Raw genomic sequence first — 21,086 nt, forward strand, 5'->3', positions numbered from 1 at the left:
GCCAGCAGGAATACAACTCTCATCTTCTTCACGGTTGAGTCGCACGTTTCTATACATTATACCCTGCCGCGCCGACCCCAAAGTATAGAGATTAATAGGAAGGCAGCGGGCTCTTTCTTCTTTCCCCTCCTCTCTGTTCCACTTCAGTTCAGTGGCAACGCGCCCCTCTCCCCAGACACAACTATTTCGCAGCGGTGAAGCTCACGCTAATGCCGAAGACGGGGAGCAAAAGTGAGTGAGTCGTGTGTCAGGAGTATCGCAGCGCAGGCTCCCCCGCTCCCCTACTTATTGTCCCCGCCGGGTTTAGCGGATGGCACTGTTCACAGGCTCAGCACGCCCGGGGTGGTCTGCAGGACCGTGGCTCTGATTTCCACGGCTCTTAGGACTTTAAAGACGTGGATTATCGGTAAATAAATGAAGGCGGCAGCGGAGCCTCGGTGACCACGGGGAAGGCAAAGCCAAAAGGACACCTGACCCAGGAATTCCGGAGTTTATCAGCCAGGCCGAGCTGGACCGGCAGCGATCGCGGCCCGAGCCCCGCCATCGCTCTGCATCCGGGCAGACGCTGATCAAAAGCGGTCGCTATCGGCGAGGAGACGGCGCTGGCCCCGGGCGCGGCGCAGGCGGCCCCGCGGCGCCCGGGGGGCGGCGGCAGGAGCCGCGGGGCGGGCGGGGAGGAGGCGCTGGAGGCCGCGGTCCCGGCCGCCCCCCGCCCGCCTCTCCCCGGCCCCCGGCAGCGGGGCTCCGGCCGCGGGAGGCGGCGCCTCTCGGGGAGGCGGGCCGGGCCGGGCCGGGCCGGGCCGGCGCTGCCTTCCGGGGCTCGGCACGGCGGCGGCCGGAGCCGGGCAGGATGCGCTCCGCCGCCCCGCTGCTGCTGCTCTCGGCCTGCCTGCTGCTGCCGCTGCTGCTGCCGGCCGCGCCCGGCGCCCGCGGCAGCCAGGAGCCGGCGGCGGTGAACGGCAGCCGCCCGCCCGCCGAGGCGGCCGGCGCGCCCGGCAACCACAGCGGGGCCCAGCTCAGCCCCGTGCCCGCGCTGCTCCGCGACCTCTCGGCGCTGAAGGCCGCCGTCATCGGGGCCTGCGCCCTCACGGCCGCCCTCATCGCCTGCCTCCTGCTCCGCGTCTTCAGGTAGGGAGGGAGGGCCCGGCCGGGCCGCGCCGCGCCCCCGGCCCCGGCCCCGGCCCCGGCAGGTGCCGGTGCCGGGCCAGGGCCGCCGCCCGCGGCCTCGGGGCTCCCCTCGCCCTCGGCGGCGGAGGAGCGCGGGGGGGAGACCCGGGGGGTCGGGCGGGCTGCGGCCGAGGCCTGCCCGCCGGCCGAGGCAGGCGGGAGGCGTTCAGCCCCGGTAGCGGCGCGACCTCCCAGCGCCTGCCCCGGGAGGCGGGGAGCCCCGGCGGTGCTGAGCTCCTCGCCTATTAATAGCAGCTCTAAAGCCTGACTTGGAGCACGGCACGTGTAAATGCCTCGCGAAACTCCTGGGGAGTCGTAGGGGTGCCGCCGGCCGCGCAGACGTGCGTCTTCCCCCGCTTCTGCGGAAAAACAGGGCGGGAGTTGGGTCTCGAGTGGCTTTTTCCAGGCGTGGGGCACGTGGGCCTCAGTTCTGCGCGCGGGGGCCGCGGCGGTGGCTGGGGACTGGAGTGGGCCTGGACCGAAGGGTGTGAAACTCCACCTGAACCTACAAAAATACGTGGGGGGTTCTTTTGCTGTGAGGGTGGCGGTTCGGTGGCATTGGTGGCCGGGGGAGGCTGTGGGGTCTCTGTCCGTGGCGATACTCAAATCCCACCTGGACAGCCAGCTCCAGGTCGCCCTGCTTGATCTCGAGAGGTCCCGTCCAGCCTCAGCCACCTGCGTCCTCTGCACCCGTGGGATAATGCAGATACCACCGCTGTAGTAACTCATGCTGGGTAAAAAAGACAAATCTTTCTTTTCCTTTTTAATGAAGCTTAAGCAGATAGGCCTGAGGAGGTCCAGCGTAACCTAAAGTAGATGTTGGTTTAGATCACAGCCCTGATTTGACTGGAACTGTGATGTGTAACCAAACTCCCCAGTGTTTCAGTCAGCTAGACTGCTGATGGAGGCAAGCTCCTGCTCCTGGCACAGAAGGAGAGAAGCTCCCGGTTCCTCACAGAGCTGGGAGAAGCGCTGGTGAGCAGCAGGAAGCTGGGCAGAGGTTTGCATCTGCTTGGTGCTCGTATCTCATCCATTTAGCGTGGCATAACCAGCGTGGGCCAGTTCATGCTGGAGTGGGTTGGTGCTGGCGCATGCTTGAGTTATCCAGGCAGTCCTTGAAACTTGTGTAATGTCTCCTGCTGTGAGGGACATGAGCAAATTAAACTCAGTACCTTTAGAAAGCCAGTCTTCCTCTCGGCTTGTTGCCGAAGCAGAAGAAAAGCAAATACTAAAACTCCATTTGGCACTGTTAGTGTTAATTATTATTTATCACAGGGTAGTGGTGAGAGTCCCCATGGTGCAATAGAGGCTGTCCCTGACTGGTGCAGTCTACAAATAAAAAGCTGTTGCCTGTTTGTGCCCAGCTTTGCCAGGAAGATTGCAGACTTTCAGTAGTTATCAGTCATCTGACTTTTAGGTAGGGGCAGCAGGAAAGAGCCGGGAGAGTGGAGCAGCTGGCTCTGGGCGGCAGGGAGGAGGTGAGCGCCATGTCTCAGGTGACAGAAGTAGTCGAACAAGTGGAGTTGGCAAATTCTTCCTTGTTCTGTCTTCAGGCAGCTCCTTTGTGATTTACATGATGGCTGCAGCTGAAATCCTCTGCTTCTCCCCCTTCTGAATTAATTCTGTGTAGGAAGGACAGTGTTCACAATGGTAGTATTATAAAATGTGGTCTTAAAGGCCAAAATGATAAGAACTGATACCTTCTAAAGAAATAGACATTTAACTAAATTCTTCTTATGTGTTCCAGCAGCTGGCAAAAGACAGTGCAAATAAATTTACTCATTAAAGCAAGGTGATTTATGAGAACCCAGTAAAATATTGAAGATAATTTTTGTTAATCAGTATGATGGACAAGCACAGCACAATTGGTAGTAGGTATATGAGCTGGAATTAGGAAGCCCATAACTAAGTGCAGAATGAAAAGCTTAAGTTTCTACTCCTAGTGCTCCCTGATCTTGGAGAGTTTATTTCCTCTGCCTCGGTTTCTTCTGGGTATAAAGCGAGACCTTGTGTTAAGGAGACCTGGCGTAAGGCTGAACATTTCTAGCCAAAGAAAGCAAACTGATAGCCTTTAAAGACCTTTCCCTATACCATAATCAGCAAAAACAGGTCCAGGTTAAAGTCACCTTGGGAATGATGGATTAATTCTCCCATGCCAAAGTCATCGTTACGCAACTGATCACAGTTAATGCAGCATTAAAGATATGTTAAAAAACCCCTCACCCTCTGAGATCTCTTGTGTATCTTTAATAGAACCTGCAAGGAAAATGGAAAATGAAGCTTTCGGCTTCTGAGTACATTTCTTTATCTGACAGAGCACTTGTTTGTAAACAGTTATCCTAGTTGCAAATGAGACAAGAATACCAACAGGTACGTTTGTACAGTGTCACACTTGTAGCTGACAACATAGATTGGAGGAGATTCTGTTGCAGAAGAGATAAGGGATTTACCCTCAATAAATGTAAAGCTTTTCTCCCATCAGAATAAGAGCTTTGTTCATACTTAGTAAAAAAACATTGCAGTTTTTTTTCTGAAGTGTCATGGATTCCTATTGAAGAGATTTTGCTGAAATCCAATCTTTGATTAAACCTTCACTGTGAAATTGCTCTGGGTTGCTGGAAGTAAATTATCCTTCTAGATATGGGTTGTAGAGATGAAATGAACTAGTGAGGGGCCAGATATTCTTGTCACAGGCATTGGATTTATTTTTAAATGAATTTTATTTTTTTATACATCTCACTTTTATATATTTTTATGTATATATTATTTTCCTTTTTTTGTTCAAGCAGGAATGATACATTTCTCCAGCTCTGTTTTCTAAGCCAACGCTCAGAGATTCTTCTTCATTGCTTTTGGGAGTGTTATGCTCTGAATTCATCTGATGGTCCTGTGATTCAGAATGTGGTATTACCCAAAGTGGTCTGAATTTCCTTTCTCTCTGTGGCTACTAGGGACTGTGAAGGCCAGCCAAGACTCTCCTACTTGTCTGAATGTGGCAAGACCTAATTTGCTATAGGGTTTTTTGGGGTTTGTTTTTTTTTTTTTTTTTTTTTTTTTGGCAAGCTCAGTTCTGGGCTTGCTTTCTTTCCTATACCCCTGGGCACTGCATGCTCCAAAAACAAAACTATTTCCACAACAGACCAAATTTCATGTTATTCTCAATCAAATAGTTGGGTAGTTTGCATTATCAAGAAATAAATGAACAGTTCATGCGGCTAAATTCACTCTCTGATCTGTGTTTTGAAATTTGCCTTTTTACCCCCATATTCTGCCCTACTTCTCCTTCCTGGTGCAGATCAGTTCATTTCATGGCAATACAATTTGTGGGATCAGCTCCCAGGAAATGTAATTTTTCAGATGCGGCTATCTGTGCTGGTAGACCGTATGCCTTCTAGGGAAACTGAGTAAGTTACTGCTGCTCAAATGGGCCAGCTGAAAGCAACCCAAAGCTTTAGCTGCAGAAAACTGTGTGCTGTAAGTGTTTGCTACATGCCTTGACCTGCCTTTGAATGAAGAGAACCCAGGCTGGAAAAGGCTGCTATTTATCTAGATTTTTAGAGAGAAGCTACCTGCTTATTTTGTAACTCGTTGCTTTGTTACATTGCTTGTTGTCCAATTTTGATTTCTGCCTCAAATACCACTTTAAGCTTAGTTTTCCAGTAATTGCAAAACTAGTATAAATTACTGAGGTGGAGGAGAGAGGTTCAAGCATATGATCATAGGATACAAGACCCTTTGTTGTATGAGCTGGGCAATTGCTCCAGGCCATCCAAGGCTTAACCCCAGAGAGTTTGACTGATTTAAAATTAATTGTATTATAACCAGTTAGAGTAATCCAGCAAAGACAAGACCTCTGCCAGGAACAGGAAAGAAAAACTCACCATTAAAATGACCTTAAATGGAGAAGGAAAAACACCCAACAAAACAACCAACCCCAAAACACGTATTTGTGACCTATGTTGAAAGCTTCATTAAGCTGCATGTAATTTAGTTAGGGCTACAGAGAATGACAAATGGGGCACTTGTCCCGGGTCTCAGAGGTCCTGTCTTTGGGAAGACTGGAGTGTCTCGATGTGAGCGTGACAGCAAATTGACTGAAGGAAGGGAGAGGGGATCGCTGTCTCATACTGTCTTGGGCTCTTTACAGCTGTGATGTGAACAGTCACAACAGAGGATGAATGCTGTTTCTTATTGTAGGATTCACTGCCTTGAAGAGTTTGGGTAGATCATAAAAGTTTCGATACCTGTCTCCTATAAAACAAGGATACTACTTGAGCACATCTCAGATGATATTGGTCTGACTGTGCTATAATGTTTGGAAGTACATGCTGGCACTGGTACTGACCACCAGATGTGAGTGGCTGTATTTTAATTACTTACAGACATCACTGCTTCATTGAACCACAACAATATCCCATTTAGGTGTTCCTGAAGTTACTCCCAGTAGCAGTCTCTGATGCATCCATCCTATTAGCAGCGGAGTTAAGCAAGGGGACTCTTCTGCTCTTTGTGGCCACATATATTCCATCTTAAAGACTGGATTGTTAGAAAACACAGCACCTTCAGTTTGCTACAGCAAAATGTATATCCAGAAAACATGTGAGGACTTAGCTTCATGGTTTAACCTCATTGTATACAGCACCATCCAGAGAGCAGAGGTAGCCAGACAGATCGACAGTAATGAAATATCACTGACCTAATTCATCAGCTGGTAGTAAGCCTGGAGATTCCCCAGGTTTATATTTCCTTAATTTTTTTTTTTCAATTGCTAAGCGAGACCATTAACAGCAAATAAACTGGTCCCAGTTCCATTCCTGATATAACATTGCTGCGGTTCTAGGAGGTAGGTTGTAGCTGGCTTAATCAGACTTCCAATAAGTACTCTGCTAAGAAGGGATAGGGATTTTTTTTGTTTTTCCTTTTTTTTCAGGGATGGTCCCCTCCCTCTGTATCTCTTGGCAGGAAGTGTTAATGCTAGATAAGAAATGCAGAGACCTCTCTCTCTGGGTCAAGAAAAGCATTATCCTTGAATATCAGGATTGTTGACTAAAATAGATTAGAGGCGTAAATAATATAATGAACTAGTGAGTTGACTTGAGCAGTTACTCCACCACATGATGCCTCAGAAAGGAGGATGAAGTGCTGCATATGACTGGTGCTTGATCAAAATAGCCTCTGGTCAAAATACAGAGATACAAAGTCAGCATTTTGCTCCAGCCCATCTCTGTATGTTGTCCCTCCTTGCACTGCATGGCACGGTGGAGGGAGTACATCTGATTCTGATGGACAAGACCCTGGTGTGGTGCACGGTGCCGCAGGCTTTCGAGCCTAGGGGCAGTGCCAGTGTGCAAACACCACTTCATCTTCTCTCAATTAAGTGCTGTGCTTGCTACACCTGCCTTCTGTTAACACTAGCGAGCTGGTTTTGGTGGGGTCTAAAGTGAAAGGTTAATATCCCTGGCTGCAGTTAACTTTTTTTTTCTCCCTCCTCATGATAATTCAGTGCAAGACCTGTAGCATCCCCTTCTAATTACGGGGGGGTGTGTGTGGCTAAAGTCAGACAGCAGAAGCAATATGATTTTTTTAAGTGAAAGACAGTTTTCTGTGCTGAAATACCCAGTACCGCTTCTACCCTGGCTAAATCACTTGGGGAGCGTTTCAGCTTGTCATTATGCAAGGGGCATACTCTGACCACAGCTTCCAGCACACTTCTTGTTTGCTTTAAAAAAAACAACACAAAATGAATGTGGCTAGAAAGGAGATCCTCTCTTTGCCCATGAGGGCTAATGTGTCTTGATCATATCCAGGAGGTCTCCAAAGTTCATGAAGCATTTGTATTCTGTAGTTCCTGCCCTGTGCTACTCTGCTGACTCTGCTGTCTGTCTGCAAACAAAAGATGCTGCCTGGTCCCACCCGCTGGATAAAGTGCTTTTCCTTTTGCATTGTCATCACTGATGATTACAGGGATCCTACTGAGATTTGGGAGTTTTAATGTGCAACGGTTTCCTGATGGACAGGCTTATTTTGCGTGCATGTAGGGACATTCCCAAAGCTTTCCTTTAAAGTTAGCTCGGGTAATTCTTCTAGTATTTATGAAGCCTAGGGGAGTCATTCAAATGAGCAAGTGTGAGAAAACGGACCACTGAAAAATACAGATTAATGACAAATTAGCTAGGTAATCTGGTGTAGAATTAATTGAGGAAGAAGAGGCAAGGAAAGACCCTTTTACCTTGCCAATGGCAAACAACTGATTGTAGCGGCTTAGCCAAAAACCAGCAGCAAAATGAACTTTCTCCCTTTTCTAAATAAGCACTGTGGTTAAGTGAGGGTTGTGGAGGATTAATAGATACTGTGCAGCGAGTTCTGCTCCAGGTCCTCTTTAAAGTGTAGCCCAAATAGACTAATTAATGGCTGGAGGCTAAATGGTTCTAGTTTTCCATTTCTAAAAATACCTATTCTGCAGTAATTCCTTCAAACACTCAATGTTAGCTGTTCTAAGATGAGTTCCATAGAGTAAGTTATGTTTTCTAATGGAGGGAATGAGGGAGAATGTCTCTAAATAAAGTGGGCCTGATATACAGGTAGGGTTTTAAATGGGTGAACCTATGGAAACCCCCTGCAGACTGTACGTGTAAGGTGAAGTGGTAAGGCTGTTCTTGGTTTGTTCTGACAGGTAGACACAGGTTAGTTTTGGTCTATGTTTAGGCTTCACAGTGTGAGTAAATGTTTCTTGTAAAAGCAGTGCATTACTTGTAAGATGAGACCTCCCTGCATCACTTTGCTTCTAGGTCTTGGCTGAGAAGCAGAATAAGATAGAGAAGTGTTTTCAAAAGGATTTTCAAGTGTTTGGGTTAAGAGTCCTACTGTATCAGATATAATATTGCTTGTTTCAACAGCAGCAGTAATAGAACAAACCACCCCGTGCTCTACGTGACACAGCAGCACAGATTGCTATAAAGATTAGACAACAGGAGAATACTTTCTTCTCACTTCTGATGCAACCTTAGCCTTCAGAACAGGGAGGAAATGCAAACTGCCCCATCCCGAGGGCTGGGACCTGTTTGTTCAGCCTTGGACTACTGCCCAAAAGCAATGCTAGGCAGAGGCACTGAGACTTCCACGTCGGAGCTGTTCACTGATTTTAAATTTCCTTTACTTCAAGCCTGGAAGGGACCGTTGTGGTAGAGATGCAAACGCAGGGCTTGAGTCGCACTCTCGCTGTGATGTTCACACCTTGGTTCTTGCTACTGTGTAACTCTTTAAAAGGCATCTGTTCTTGATGCAAAAATGGCACTGTTGAATCCGGCACACCTTGTGTGACGTGCCAGGGCAAGACTCCTTGACAGTGAAAGTATACTCATGACGTGCTGCCTGCTTGGAGCGGTAGTTGTGATTACCAAAAACTAGGGGCTGCGTGCTTGTGCCTGCACCAGCTCCCTTCTCGTGCTTGGCAGTTGCCAGTTTTGTTTTGTAAAAGGTGAAGGGGAAAATTCTGCAGTTTGTTAACCAAAACCATCCATTTTTCTCCCTGAAGGCTAGCTATATACATCAGCACCTTCTTTAATGTATAATAACAAAATTGGATTCATGCATGAGCAGTGTGACCCTCCTAATATGCATGAAAGGAGTAGGTGAAATAAAAAGAATCTGCACAATTCAGGCCAGAGGCAGAGAATTAGTTGAAAAGCCACATACCAAGTGTTTGTTAATTGAAAGTAAGTGTTAGCAAATAGATCTCTCAAAACTGTGGGACATGCATGTGCTTGAGCATCTCCATTTCAAAAGGAAAATAAGGCTGGCATCTCTAGGAGGAGAGGTGGTAGGTACAGTTAGCTTTGAATGACAGTTGATAATTTTTCATAGCACTTACACAGTGTAGAGCATGAAACTTCTCAGACAAGGCTCAGGGTTGTTGCTCTGTGAGTCCTGAACTTGGCCTGATGGCAAGAAAAGACAGCAGGCTGTTTGTACCCAAACATTACCACCCCTTTGCTCCTTATAATCCTGCCTAGAACATTCCCCTGTCTCACTGAGGCTTAACCTGGGCTTTCTAATCTAAACATGTTCACTAAAGCATTGGCTGCTTCAACTGATTAAGCCTGCGTCTCACTTATTGAGCGTGGCAGCAGGAGCATGCAGTGGGCTGCTGTGCTTGTATGTCTGCCCTGGATGGCAGAGGATCTCTGGTTTGTCAGAGGCTGAAAGACTGATGTTGATCTGGATTGCAGTTGACAAGAAATTGTGCTCTACGCTGATGGGCACAAACGGTGGCCTTGGGAAGGCGGCAGGAGGGGATGCAGGCTGGCTCCACAGCCTTCGTGTCTGGGGAGGTCTGAATCAAACAGGGCGGTGATTCAGTGTTGGTGGCAACAGCTTCAGCTGCTCCAAGGAATACTGTATAAAGACAATCCTTCCCTTCCCACTTCTGTGTTTCAGGTCTGGCAAGAGGATTAAGAAGACCAGGAAGTACGACATAATCACCACTCCAGCCGAGCGGGTAGAAATGGCTCCTCTGAATGAAGAAGATGATGAGGATGAAGACTCAACAGTGTTTGATGTGAAATACAGGTACTGCTGCGAGCCCATCCAGTTAGACTTGCTCACTGAGCTCTTATTAGTGAAGACAGCTCTTTTTTTCTCTGCTGGGCCAGCTTGGCAGAGATATGGCAGTTGCAGTCTCCCTTTCACTTTGCCCAGGCATTATCACTTTCCTTTACAGCCCCTCTGCCTGTTCTCAGCAAACATTGCTCTGTACTCGCCTGCTCTTGTAATAACCATGTCACTACTCCTAGGCTGTCTGCCCTCCTCTTTCCTGTGCAGAGCAGCACAATGGGATACACGTGCCCCAGAGAGCTAACAAGGTTTAACAGACTGAAATTCCCCTCTCGGGCAGCTGTTGGCAGTCGTTTCTGTGTGCTCTCAGTGTCGACACACACACTGGATGGAGCGCTGTGGATCAAGGGCTGCTTTCCCAGGCGCTGCCATTGCTGTGAGCCTGGGAGGGAAATTATGGCAAATCTCCACCAACCTCTGGGTTTGTACCAGAGTGCTCTCATGTTGTTCTGTGACAAAGAGAAGACTGTGGTCCCTCGCTGGTGGTGTTAGCAGTTATCCCTTAGCAACAAACTTTCTTTAAATGTGTTTGTCTTTTTGAGATAGAAGTGGTGTGACAACCCAATACTCTTGGTGCCTATTCTGGGCCTGAGATTTATAGCAACCACTCAGCACATAAAGATGCTGCACGTTGATTTATGGTATCAGGGTATCTGCATCTCTTATTTTTATTTGCATCAAACCATCCACAGCATTCAAGTTGCATTCTCATCCAAATAAGGCCTACTCTAAAATCTGTCTCACTTTGGCTGAAATAAGCACTCCTAATTATAAAAACACAGACCTTGACAACTCTTAACTGGAGATTTTCCACGCTTTACTCCTGTTGCACATCTCCTACCTTTGGAAAGGGGGAACAATGCATTTGCTCTAAGCACGTGTGCCAGCATCTAAAACACATACCACCGCACGCTCTGCTGGTCATTTTCAAAATAAGTGTGTTGTTTCTCTATAAAAGTCAGGCAATAGTTGGAAGCGATGAAACAATGAAGGGTGTGAGTCATGCCTTTATGTGTAAATAATTAGTTCTTGAATTAGAAGACTCCTATCAGTCCTTGCCTGACTGTTGCCATTTTCTGTAGCTGCCCTGTGTTTGCTCTAATAATTTCAGCTTGTGCAGTTTTTACTTTGGGACTGAGCTTTGTTAAACTCAGAGTGCAGAGATCTGTCTTGCCATGGCCTACTGTTGTCTATGTATGTCTCCTGCTCCTCTTCCTCTTAACTGGGTACTTTTTCTGTGAACTTTTGATAGTGAGATCAGAGGGGTTTTCCAAAGACTGAGACCAGAAGGTTCTCAGTCATGGCAGTGCTTCAGGATAGTATGTCTAATAGTAAAATAGTAGCTGAACAAAGAAGAGGGCTTGCTGGAAACCATCCGACTCATGAGAGCTGTGGTTGTGTTATCTGACGTTGATTCTCAGGAGCACACACTGTGCTGATGCTTTCACAAAAGTTATTTGGTCTTTGTGGGTTCCTCCACAGTAGAAATGGCTCTTCACCTTGTGTGATGCTCTGTTCAGAGACTGTAGGGTTTTTTGGTTCTTAGCCAACAAGTCTTCCTTCAGCTGTGGGAATTCTTCCTTTCTCCCACAGTGCAACAGCTATTAAATTCCACATTTTCTGAAGTCCTTGCTGTTTCAGACATATGTTTGTTTAGCTCAAACAGAGCTACCTCAGTTTAGAGGGGAAGATCATCTTACAGACAACCCCTTAGTTGTACTGATTTGCGGAAACCTTCTTTGAGGATATATCTGCTGTAAAAGGTATCAAGCGCTCTGGTTCCTTTGTGCAGCTCAGAGACTACATCCCCAAACAGTTTCTATCTTCTGTCACCAATAAAGACACTTCTTTGCAAATTTGAATTGCTGAGTTTGACCGTAGACATCCCCATTAAACCAGTCAGGGGGTCCTTCATAGGTGCTTGTGTTCAGATGGGAAGAGAGGGCTAGAGCTGCAGAAAGGGCATCTTGGACATGCCTGCAGTAAGTCAGTAAACTAACTTCTACCAGGTCTTCTGTTGAGGTTCCTTCCCCAGCCCTCCCCTGCCCCCCCCCCCCCCCCCAAAAGACATTCAGGAGATAGTTGCCTTGTGCCACCTAAGGCTTCCTTTGTTTTTTGCAGCTGGGTGCAGATTACAGGAAGACAGGGTAAGGGGAGGTAACTTATCCCTCTCTGTGGTTAATAAATGGAGTTATAAATATGTGCAGGTAGCTACACAACTGGAGTGGTAGGTTTGTTTTGGATATTCAGCAAGTGCCTACAGTTTTAAAAGAGCCTTCATTAATTGGTAAGTCAGGAAAACTACTTCCTCTCTCCATTATCTCAAACCCCCCCCCAAAACCCCAAGAAAAGAAACCCCAAACTTGTTCAGATGCATTAGGTGAACTTGCAGAGGTGTCACTAGGGCTGATGCATAAGGAATGGGGTCATACTGCTGTTTCAGCTTGTTAGCCAACTAAAGCAATGTGTCTTGAGTTGCAGCAACCTGGAAGCAGTTGTGATGGGGACAGAGGAGTGACAGGTGTCTCCTGATAAGTTCCCATGGGCTAGAATATTCCACATGCTCTCTTTTATCTATTTATTTTTTAATTCAAATGAAGGTGCATCCTTGCCAGCAGTCAATACCAGTTGTGGCAGCTGTTCAGGTTTATTCAAGCAGCCTCCTAGCAGCGGCGCTTACTTGGCTTATGGCATGACAGACTTCTGGCCCGTTTGTGCTACCAAGTCTTGGCGAGGGGATTTTGACCAGGTGCTGCTTTGGTGACTGTACTGGGATTGCTTTCAGAGAGGCTAAACCTTGTGCAGCCCCATGCTGCAGCACGATCCACTGGTGCAGTGCCATGGCTGACAAGAGTCATTATTCTGATTTCCTTAATTCTTTATTTCTTTGTGACACGCTGGTGCTGAAAGGTATGCCTAGGACTGGAGTACCCTTTGTTCAGTGTTGTAACATACGTGCTGCCATATCTTCATCAGAAACAAGCTTTCTGTAGCTATTTAAACCTAGAATTTTCAAAGTCTCCCTGGCTCCTGAATATCATGTGAAATTAGCTGGAATCTTTTGTCCTGTTCATTTTTGATTTAAAGGCTGTGAAACTATGCAAAAAACGGTCCATTCTCCATAAAGTGATGATTTGCAATGGTGTTTGCTCAATGCTTTCCACCAGAAAGGCACCAAAAGTATATTTAAAATACAAGCTTCTGAGAAAACACGGGAATGGAGTGGAAAGAGCCAGTTTTCCAAAGAGCAATGCAGTAGGGACATGTTGGCTGTGATGGACTGTAAGCATTATTATTTTAAGTGTTACTTATATGTACTGTAAGACAATCCTATGCTTTCAGATCTCCAAGGTTACCACCAGCATGGCAGTAGGGAAAAATCTGAAGAGCTGGCCTGGAGTGCCATGACATTAGGTACCTCCTGTGCATAATACTAAATATGTTACTGCAATATTAACCTACTTGATGGATATGCAGGTCATAAATAGAGTCTTGTTTTGGGTTTGCAGCATAAGTCTTTGCTGAGGATGATGTGGGTATGCTCTGGGCTGGTTTGCTTGAGGTCCCCTCCCATCGTTGAAAGACCTGTACTGGCACTCGCATCTATGTTTGGGGGAGTAATTGAGATTCTGTGCTGTCTCCCCCATGTAATGCAAACAGCACTCTAATTAAAAGGTAGTTGCTGTCTAGCAGCAACAGGGGAGAAGCAACATATACCTCTCCAATTGTTTTCATGCATTTAATTTTCTTTCCTTTAATGCTTTGTCCTTGTGTGGATTTCCAGTCTTACATGAGGCATCAAAGAACAGCAGACAGTGTAAACTGTGCTGTTGGATGAAGGTTGTTACTTTTTTAAAAAAAATTTTTTTTTTTCAGGAGGCTTTAAGATTTTGGGCTCCTGGTAGATCCCACTCCTCACTTCCCCTGGACAGTGCAGCAATGAGGAATAAGCACCTTCCTCCTGTAAAGCAGACTAATGAGACCACTTCAAAATCTTAACCAAACACAGTCCTTTCTGTGGATGCAAAAGCCACCCACTGCCTGCCTCTGGCAAACGCAGAAGCATGCATGCACCAGATTACATAGACACCTTCTTTGCGATCTCATTTCTGTAGCAGGGAAGCAGTTCTGTCGATGGTCTCTCTAATCCTGCAAGCACAATTTCTGTGTGACACGAGGCTGAAAGTGTAAAAGATTGTCAAAGAACAAAGATGCCAAATCATTTAGACATTAACACCTCCTTGAAAAGCTTCACAGAAACTGTTTTTAATATGGAGGATGGTTTTCTGTATGTATTTGCTCTGGTATTGAAAGAGGCATTTGGATAAGAAGTTGAGGAATTGTTCTGAAATTATTACAGAACTACACAAAGAAAGCAAGTGAACATGGAAAGGGTGTTTGTTTTTTGATTGCCAGTTCAATCTGTGCTGCTGAAGGCCGAAAAGTATCCCTGTCCAATTGATTTTTGGACCATATGAACTGTATTGGTCATCATTTCCCAGATGTCAGGTATTTTTCATGTTTTATGATGGGATTACACTTGCTGCACACCTTGGAAAATGAGTTAGTGGAAAGCTAAATCCCATTCTCCAAGTGTGCTCTTTCTCATCCCACCAACAGATCTTGATTTTAAGATATCCCTCCCCCCTGTGCTCCTTTAGCACTTTCTTTCAAGAAGGCAAGGGAAAGTTTCACAGGTTTCATGATCTTCTACTTGATGGACCTAAGCCATTGATTCATCAGGCAGTTGGCACTGTGCGATATTCAAGAAGAGAGGAGTGAAATAAAGTAGGTTACAGGCAAATGTCCCTGACAAACTGGTGTTAGTGTCCATCCCCCATCACAGACCATTTTGCTTGTTTTGTGTAATAAGAGAAAAGAGATAAAACAGCTGCAAAAAGAACCAGTTTCTGAAAAGGTAAATAAAATTGTTAGCTATTAAGCTTATTAACTCTAGCGTAGCTCATTGGGGGATTTCTTGTCAGCTTTAATAGAAAACTGAAAACAAGTACTGAATAAATTCTGTGGCGCCTTGCACATGAAAGGCTTTGAAAGCACTTCAGTAATCTGGGATATCAGCAGTGTCTCCTCTCCCTGCTGACTTGCAGCTGTTGGAGGCAGTGCGTTCTGCTCTTGCTACACTTGCTGAGCCCAGCTGGGTGAAATTTCACAACCATCCCCGCAGAGCATTTTGAGTCCAGGGTGATACGTGCCACGTGAGAGCCCGGAGTCAGGGAATAACTTGGAATTTAAATGTCAGAGCTGGAATTGTCCCAGTCCTCATGTCAGGCTCCTAAATAAGTACTGAAAGAAAGTTTTTCTTGGGGCAGATTGAAGCCTCCATCCTTCCTGTCAGCTAAGTGAAATTCCTCAGTTTGTTTTCCACATGGATTGTCATTTTTCTCTCTAACAGCAGCAGCACCAGCAAAACACAGAAGCATTTTAGGAATGCATCTTCCAAAGTGCTCTTGAAAGCAGAAAGATTTATGTGTAAGGAGTGGTGACAGTCAGAGGGAAGAGGACAGGAACATTTATTCAACCATCATGGGACTAAAGGGCTTTTGAGAGCTTGCAGGATGTTTTAGAGGAAAGATGCACCACATGTAAAGGCTGGATTCTGGATTCATCCCTTTTTCAGGCACAGATAGCATTGAACTATGTGGAAACATCTTCATCACAGTTGCAGGGCTCAGCCTTTGATGTGCTTGAGTCTTTTGGCAGTCTCTGTAAAATATGAGAGTTACACTATTGGTGTCTTCTCTTTGAATACATCCTTTCCAGATCCTGACTGTTTGCAGCTCTGAACAGAGCATGGTATTGTCTGCTTGTTACAGCAAGGTGTTGACTCTCAAGGGAGCAGCTTTAATGGATTTTTTGCCAGCAAAAGCCGCAGGCCATTCTGGATGATGCTAGGTGATTTGCACTGGGTTTTGTAGCAGCTTAATTTTTTTTTTTTCCCAGCAGGCAGACAAGTTGTGTATAAATGGAGGGGTATCATTTATCCTCATCTGAAAGGGGTACAAATTACTAACACAGTCAGCTGCTTACTATAAATACAACACATTGCCAAAGCTTTGGTGCTGCTGTTAAGGGTTTCCCATGGGTCCACAGCAGGGGAGGAAAGAGATGGTGAAAAAGCATTTTTTGTTTGGTTTTTGAAGGCCAGGTTCTTGCCTCATGTGGCTGTAACAGTTGTTACAGAGCACACCACATTCTGCTGGCTTGTTCAGTCGATTTTACACTGGTGGTGCAGTCCTACGGGAGGGCTCTTTTCTTCATGGAGCATAACAAGTTCCTATTAAGACTTTTGTTTTTGAACCCTGAAGCAGTTAAAGCAGTAGGGTGTCAGGAGGAGAATCCATAACAAGGAGGATAGTCCATGTGTGTCGGTTAGTAGGGGGCTGCACTGGTGTGAAAGAAACTGTGAGGTCCAAGATGCTGTTCCATGTGCAGTAAAATAGCAGTCCCTGTGTGCATGCTCCTTTCTCTGGTCTGCACAGTGGCTGGTCGCAGGATCTTTCAGCATCTGGGTTTTGTCTGCTGTAACTCCGCTTTTTTCTTCACATGGTCTAGTTTCTCCTGGCATGGTGTTAACATCACATCAGTGTCACCATGGAAATCAACTGCTGAAGGGAACTGATGGCAATCACAGTGAATAATGCTGCCTTTTTCATTGTGGCTTTTTGGATTTTGTTTCCACTTTGCACATGGGTTTTCATCTCTGCCTGTGAGCTACTTAATTGCAAATCTACAGCTGTACTAATTCTTCCTGCTTTCCAGGTAAAGCAGCTCTGTGGAGTGTTGGTGCCCTGCAAGATGTCATTCTGCTGTCGAGGGACCTGCTGAAGCCATAACTGTGAAAGGGGAGGCTTTCATCTCTGCAGCATTACAACCAAACCAAGCCTCACCTCCTCGAGGTGCTGTTTGTACAGCAGGCTATGGATCTTCTGACCAAAACGTCACCATTCGGTTCCCTGGTTTCCAGACTGCTGTGTTGGAATGACCAGAGTTCCTCTTTGCAAACTCAGCTCTCTCTTGCTTTAGGAGGGCTGCAGTGTCACTAAAACATGACAAGATGCAGCCCTGTGTACTGACTTGCAGCTCATCATGGTCTAAGTAAGTTTTGCGGAAGGAAGATGACAAAGAAGATAAAACCAAGCTGCCCAAGGACTTATTTTCTAAAATCCTAATTCAATATTTCAGTCACTCTTAAACTTTGGTCATTGTTAAACAGATCATGTGTTTAAAAAAAACAAGTAGTGTATTTTTTGGGCCTTACAGAGGGGACTTACGACTTTAGGTGGTAAAAATGTAAGCCATGCTGAAATGCCACACTGTATGTTTAGTGTAGGATTTGGGGGGGGGGGTGGGGCGAAAGGTTGACTCATGTAGAAAATTTTTCTTGACTTGCTACTGATTTTTTTTTTTTTAAACAACAATTGCACTAAGCTTTCATGATGACATTCTCATTGTCCCAAGGAGCTCTGATGAGACCAACTTCAATAAATGAGACCACAGGGAAATAGGAAGAATCAGGCATGCCCTAAACTACAACAATCTTGGATTAAAGAAGATATATTTTTGTAATTTTCTGCCCTTCCACAGGGAGTAAAAACAGTGTTTTGTACTGTCCTGTGCTAAGTTGTCTAGAATTCATCTATATTACCTTTTTTCTAAGCAAAATAAGTCCTCATGTGGAATGATTAGACTGCAGAAAGAACACCTCTTATTTTTCATGGAAGCTTTTATATAAGTGATCTTAATCTGTATCAAACTGGAAGTTTTCCCCTACCACCTGCTTGACAAATCCCATTTAACTCAAGGATGCATTTTTAACCATCACTCCCTGCTGTGCTTCGTGCTGCAGAGGTCAGAGCTGTGGGATGACACTATGAGAATTAGATTGCTGCATCTGGATGAATTGGGTTTAGGAGACCACAAGCATGTACACTTTCCAGGCCATCATTAGAAAGGGCAAACCTAACTCGTTTAGTCTCTTTACTTTGTGGTTTTCCTTTAAAGTAACCACAGATGCAGTTCAGACTTTACTGTTTACTGCACCCCTTAACACCTTTTATTTTCAGTTTTTAAGCTGGCTGGAACCTTGCTTTTCTTGGGGAAACTCATGTTTTCCAATTGTTTTAGGATTGTCCCACTGTTTGCTTGACCCTCTACTAGCCTCCTGCAGTTACAGCCCCTCAAGGAAACTGCAGAATTTCTGGCAAAGCACCAGCCTTGCAGCAAGCTGCCAGTTTTGGGTTGGTGTTTTTTTTTTTTTTTGGTTTTTTTTTTTTTTTTTTTGAAAGCCTATTGGGATTTGAGGCTTGCTGAGAACACTGAACTGCTTTGTCATGATACCGCGACCTACCCCAGTTCTGTGCGGTTCCCATGGGCCCTGCAGTCAGTAAAAGGTGAAGGGGAATTTTTTTTTTTTCCTTCCCAGCAGCCTTGCACTTTCTTCAAAGAAGCTCCCATAGCACAGCTTGCTTTCCCTAGCCATGACTCGGCAAAGGCTTTGCAAACAGCCACTTCAGCCTGGATGGGAAAATCCCACAGCAGACTGTTGTGTTACTATTAGTCATCAAGGCAATATAAAAATGCTATGTTATTTTCATTCATGGAATGATTTCTGAGTCACTCCGTATTACCGTTACTAAGCAATATTTAACATGTCAGCTGTGAGGTGAGGATGTGGCCGAGCAGGTTGTGTCCTGGCTGGAGTCAGTCGCAGGGACCAGTAGCTTGAATGATACTGCGGGTTGAGATAAGATCTGGGGCTCTTTCTCCATCTAGGTAAAACAGGTTTCAGACTTGGGCTGGATGATTCTGAAGGAAATATTGTGTCCCTTCAGGACTAAAGTCCTTTGAAGACTGGAAATTGAACTTCTTAGGCAGTCTGAGTCCTTTTGAAGTCAGAGAAGTGACGATGTTGAGAGGAGACAGAGAGGTTAAAAGCTTCTGTTTGCATTTGTGGAAGGAGGCAACAGAGTGAAGTGGCTGCCCTTTCTGAACAGACATCATGGCAACATGTTCATGTCCACTCTTCTACCAAACTCATTAAGCTGAGCATCAGGCACTCTGGATGAGTGGTGGAGAGGGAATGAAACCTTCTCTTTGCACAGAAGACAGGCGAGACCAAGTTATGTAGGAGAGAGATAAGAGGAAAAGGTGCATAAAGGACACTTCTCCTTTCTGAGGGTGAGTCAGTTCTTCAAGTCAGGAGTTTTTCAAACAACTTTGGGTCACTTGCTGAGTTAGGCTGGCAAAGGCCGTCCACTCCCTTGCTTGTGGCTAAAAAATCCCACCGTTTCCATAACATGGCCAAATCTCAATGGTGGACAGGGACCAGATATTTAAGATGTTGAAGATGGAGGTGCTCAACTGCCGCTGGGATGCTCTGGCTCTTCAGGGAGGTCCCAAACCTTGTGCCATAAGCTAAAAAGTGCTTATAGGGAAGCAGCAGCTGCTTGGTAGAAATAAAAGGCCAACCTCACCAGTTGCTCATGGTCATGAAAATAATCAGAATGCTTTGCTGTTGCAAATGTGAGGCAATGTTTACCTCTACAAAAGTTGCTGTATGTGATTTAAAGTGTCTGGTTAAATATTCTATAGCTATATTTAGTTAAGATTTTAAGAGCACTTGATGTGACTCATCTAATAGTATATATATGAATATTTTTTTAACAGTAGGAATTAGTTTAAAACATAGTTTTAATAATTTGAACTGTTTGGTTCAGGTAGTTCTAGGAGTTCATCAGAGAAGAAATAGCCATTAACCACTACATGAGTGTTTTTACCTTAATGTTCTGTGTATCTTACACTGCAGATTTAATCTGATTGTGACTGTAATGTGTCTTAGTATCTGCTGCTATTTTATGTTGCATAGTCAAACTTGCTTTGTTCAAGAGCATTTTTAAAGGCATATTTTTTTGTTGCAGAAAATGAAAAGAGAAGCGTTATTACAAATGTCTGTGTAGCTCGCACGCTGCTTACAAAATCTACTGACTAGTAGCAGAGTCAAACAGAGCAAGCAAATTAGAGGCTTTCCTATTTGCGCATGCTGTGCTGTGGAGGAAAAACCCTGCACAGAATTGCAGCTTCTTTACTCCAGCCACAGCCCTGTCACCAGAGATTACATTTGAGAAGCCAGAAGTTGGTGTGCCACACTTGCCTGCAGAATTAAGTCAGAAGTACACAGATAGCTTTGTAATTGTTTGGTGTGTTGGCTTTTTTGGGGGTGGGGTGGGGTGGCGGTGTTTTGTTGTGTCGTGTCCCCCCCCCCCCCCCCAAGATGTGAAGATGACTGCAAACACTTGTTTGGCACACTAACTTGTGCTATCCTAATGCTTATCTTAAGCCCAGACTGACTTCTGGAAGTCTACAAGCACTAATGAAGCTTGAACATACAAACACTAATGCATTTGAACATTTTGTTTGTAACCGTTCTCTCTAATTCACTGTACATGGTATAATCTCTGCAGGGTGGCAGGCTATGGTTTTCATTAAGAGTTTTTTCTTGTTAGATGAGTTTCTGCTGCTGCAGTTTTTGTGGGAGGAGTTATCAGGACCATGCGTTTTGTTTTGTGCAATTGCTTGAACTTTTTAAAAAAATGTTTAAGAGAATTTGTCATTGTGACCAAAGCTTCTTTTTAAGAAAAAATTGGTAAGACGAGTTTCAGTGGACTTCTCATGTTTCAGTAGAAACTGCCATCATTAAACATGTTCTTGAAATCCCCCTTGTATTGTGTGTTATGTTTAAGGAGGGCATGGGAAAGGGGCTGTTACTTGTTGAAGTTTGGTGAATTTGAGAGCCTTGTGTGATCCTCAAAGGGCTGCAAGTCCCTTTGTCCCTGAACCAGAGCATGACAAGGGGGGGAAACTGATTTTAGCAGCAGATTAGAGGAATACATTTAACCACACAAAGTCCCTATCAACCATCAAGAAGCTAGTCTTACATCTGGATTCAAAAGGCAAAACCCTCTGCAACCGGGAAGATAGCTCAGTACATTTGACTACAACCACGTTCGGTACCTTGGAGCCCACAAACTGGAGACCTGTTGTCCGAGACTCCAAGTCCAGTTGAGTGAACCAAGCCATGTCCTCTCCCTGGGCTGGGTGGCCAGGCCACAGCACAGCCGTTAAGCAGACTGCCTTCCACTTCAGTCTTGCTTGACCAAATTCCCTGTGTCTGAAGCAATTTTGCCTTGTGGTTTTCAGGGTGTGGTGAGATGCTGAAGTGCAAGAGATAAGAATCAGGGCAATCAGGCTTGCTTGTTTGTTGTGCACATTTTAGCAGTACTTTGAAG

At 45.5% G+C, this 21,086-nt stretch overlaps 1 protein-coding gene across 2 annotated transcripts in view; it reads left to right on the forward strand.

The window, feature by feature from the left end:
- The first annotated feature begins 275 nt into the window (after positions 1-275).
- The window catches only part of FAM174B (family with sequence similarity 174 member B), a 31,440-nt gene continuing 10,629 nt past the window's right edge, over positions 276-21,086 (forward strand). Inside the window, exons 1-3 of one of the 2 annotated variants that reach the window (XM_075045056.1) lie at positions 276-1,128; positions 9,604-9,735; positions 16,561-20,515. In XM_075045056.1, coding sequence (XP_074901157.1) covers positions 851-1,128; positions 9,604-9,735; positions 16,561-16,564 — 414 coding nt within the window. In that variant the 5' untranslated portion in view covers positions 276-850 and the 3' untranslated portion in view covers positions 16,565-20,515. Of the gene's footprint in view, positions 1,129-9,603; positions 9,736-16,560; positions 20,516-21,086 lie in introns of those variants that run through there. The other variant, XM_075045055.1, reaches the window with a different exon arrangement.

This window comes from Buteo buteo, chromosome 13 (genome assembly GCF_964188355.1).
Source record: "Buteo buteo chromosome 13, bButBut1.hap1.1, whole genome shotgun sequence".
Lineage (NCBI taxonomy): Eukaryota > Metazoa > Chordata > Aves > Accipitriformes > Accipitridae > Buteo > Buteo buteo.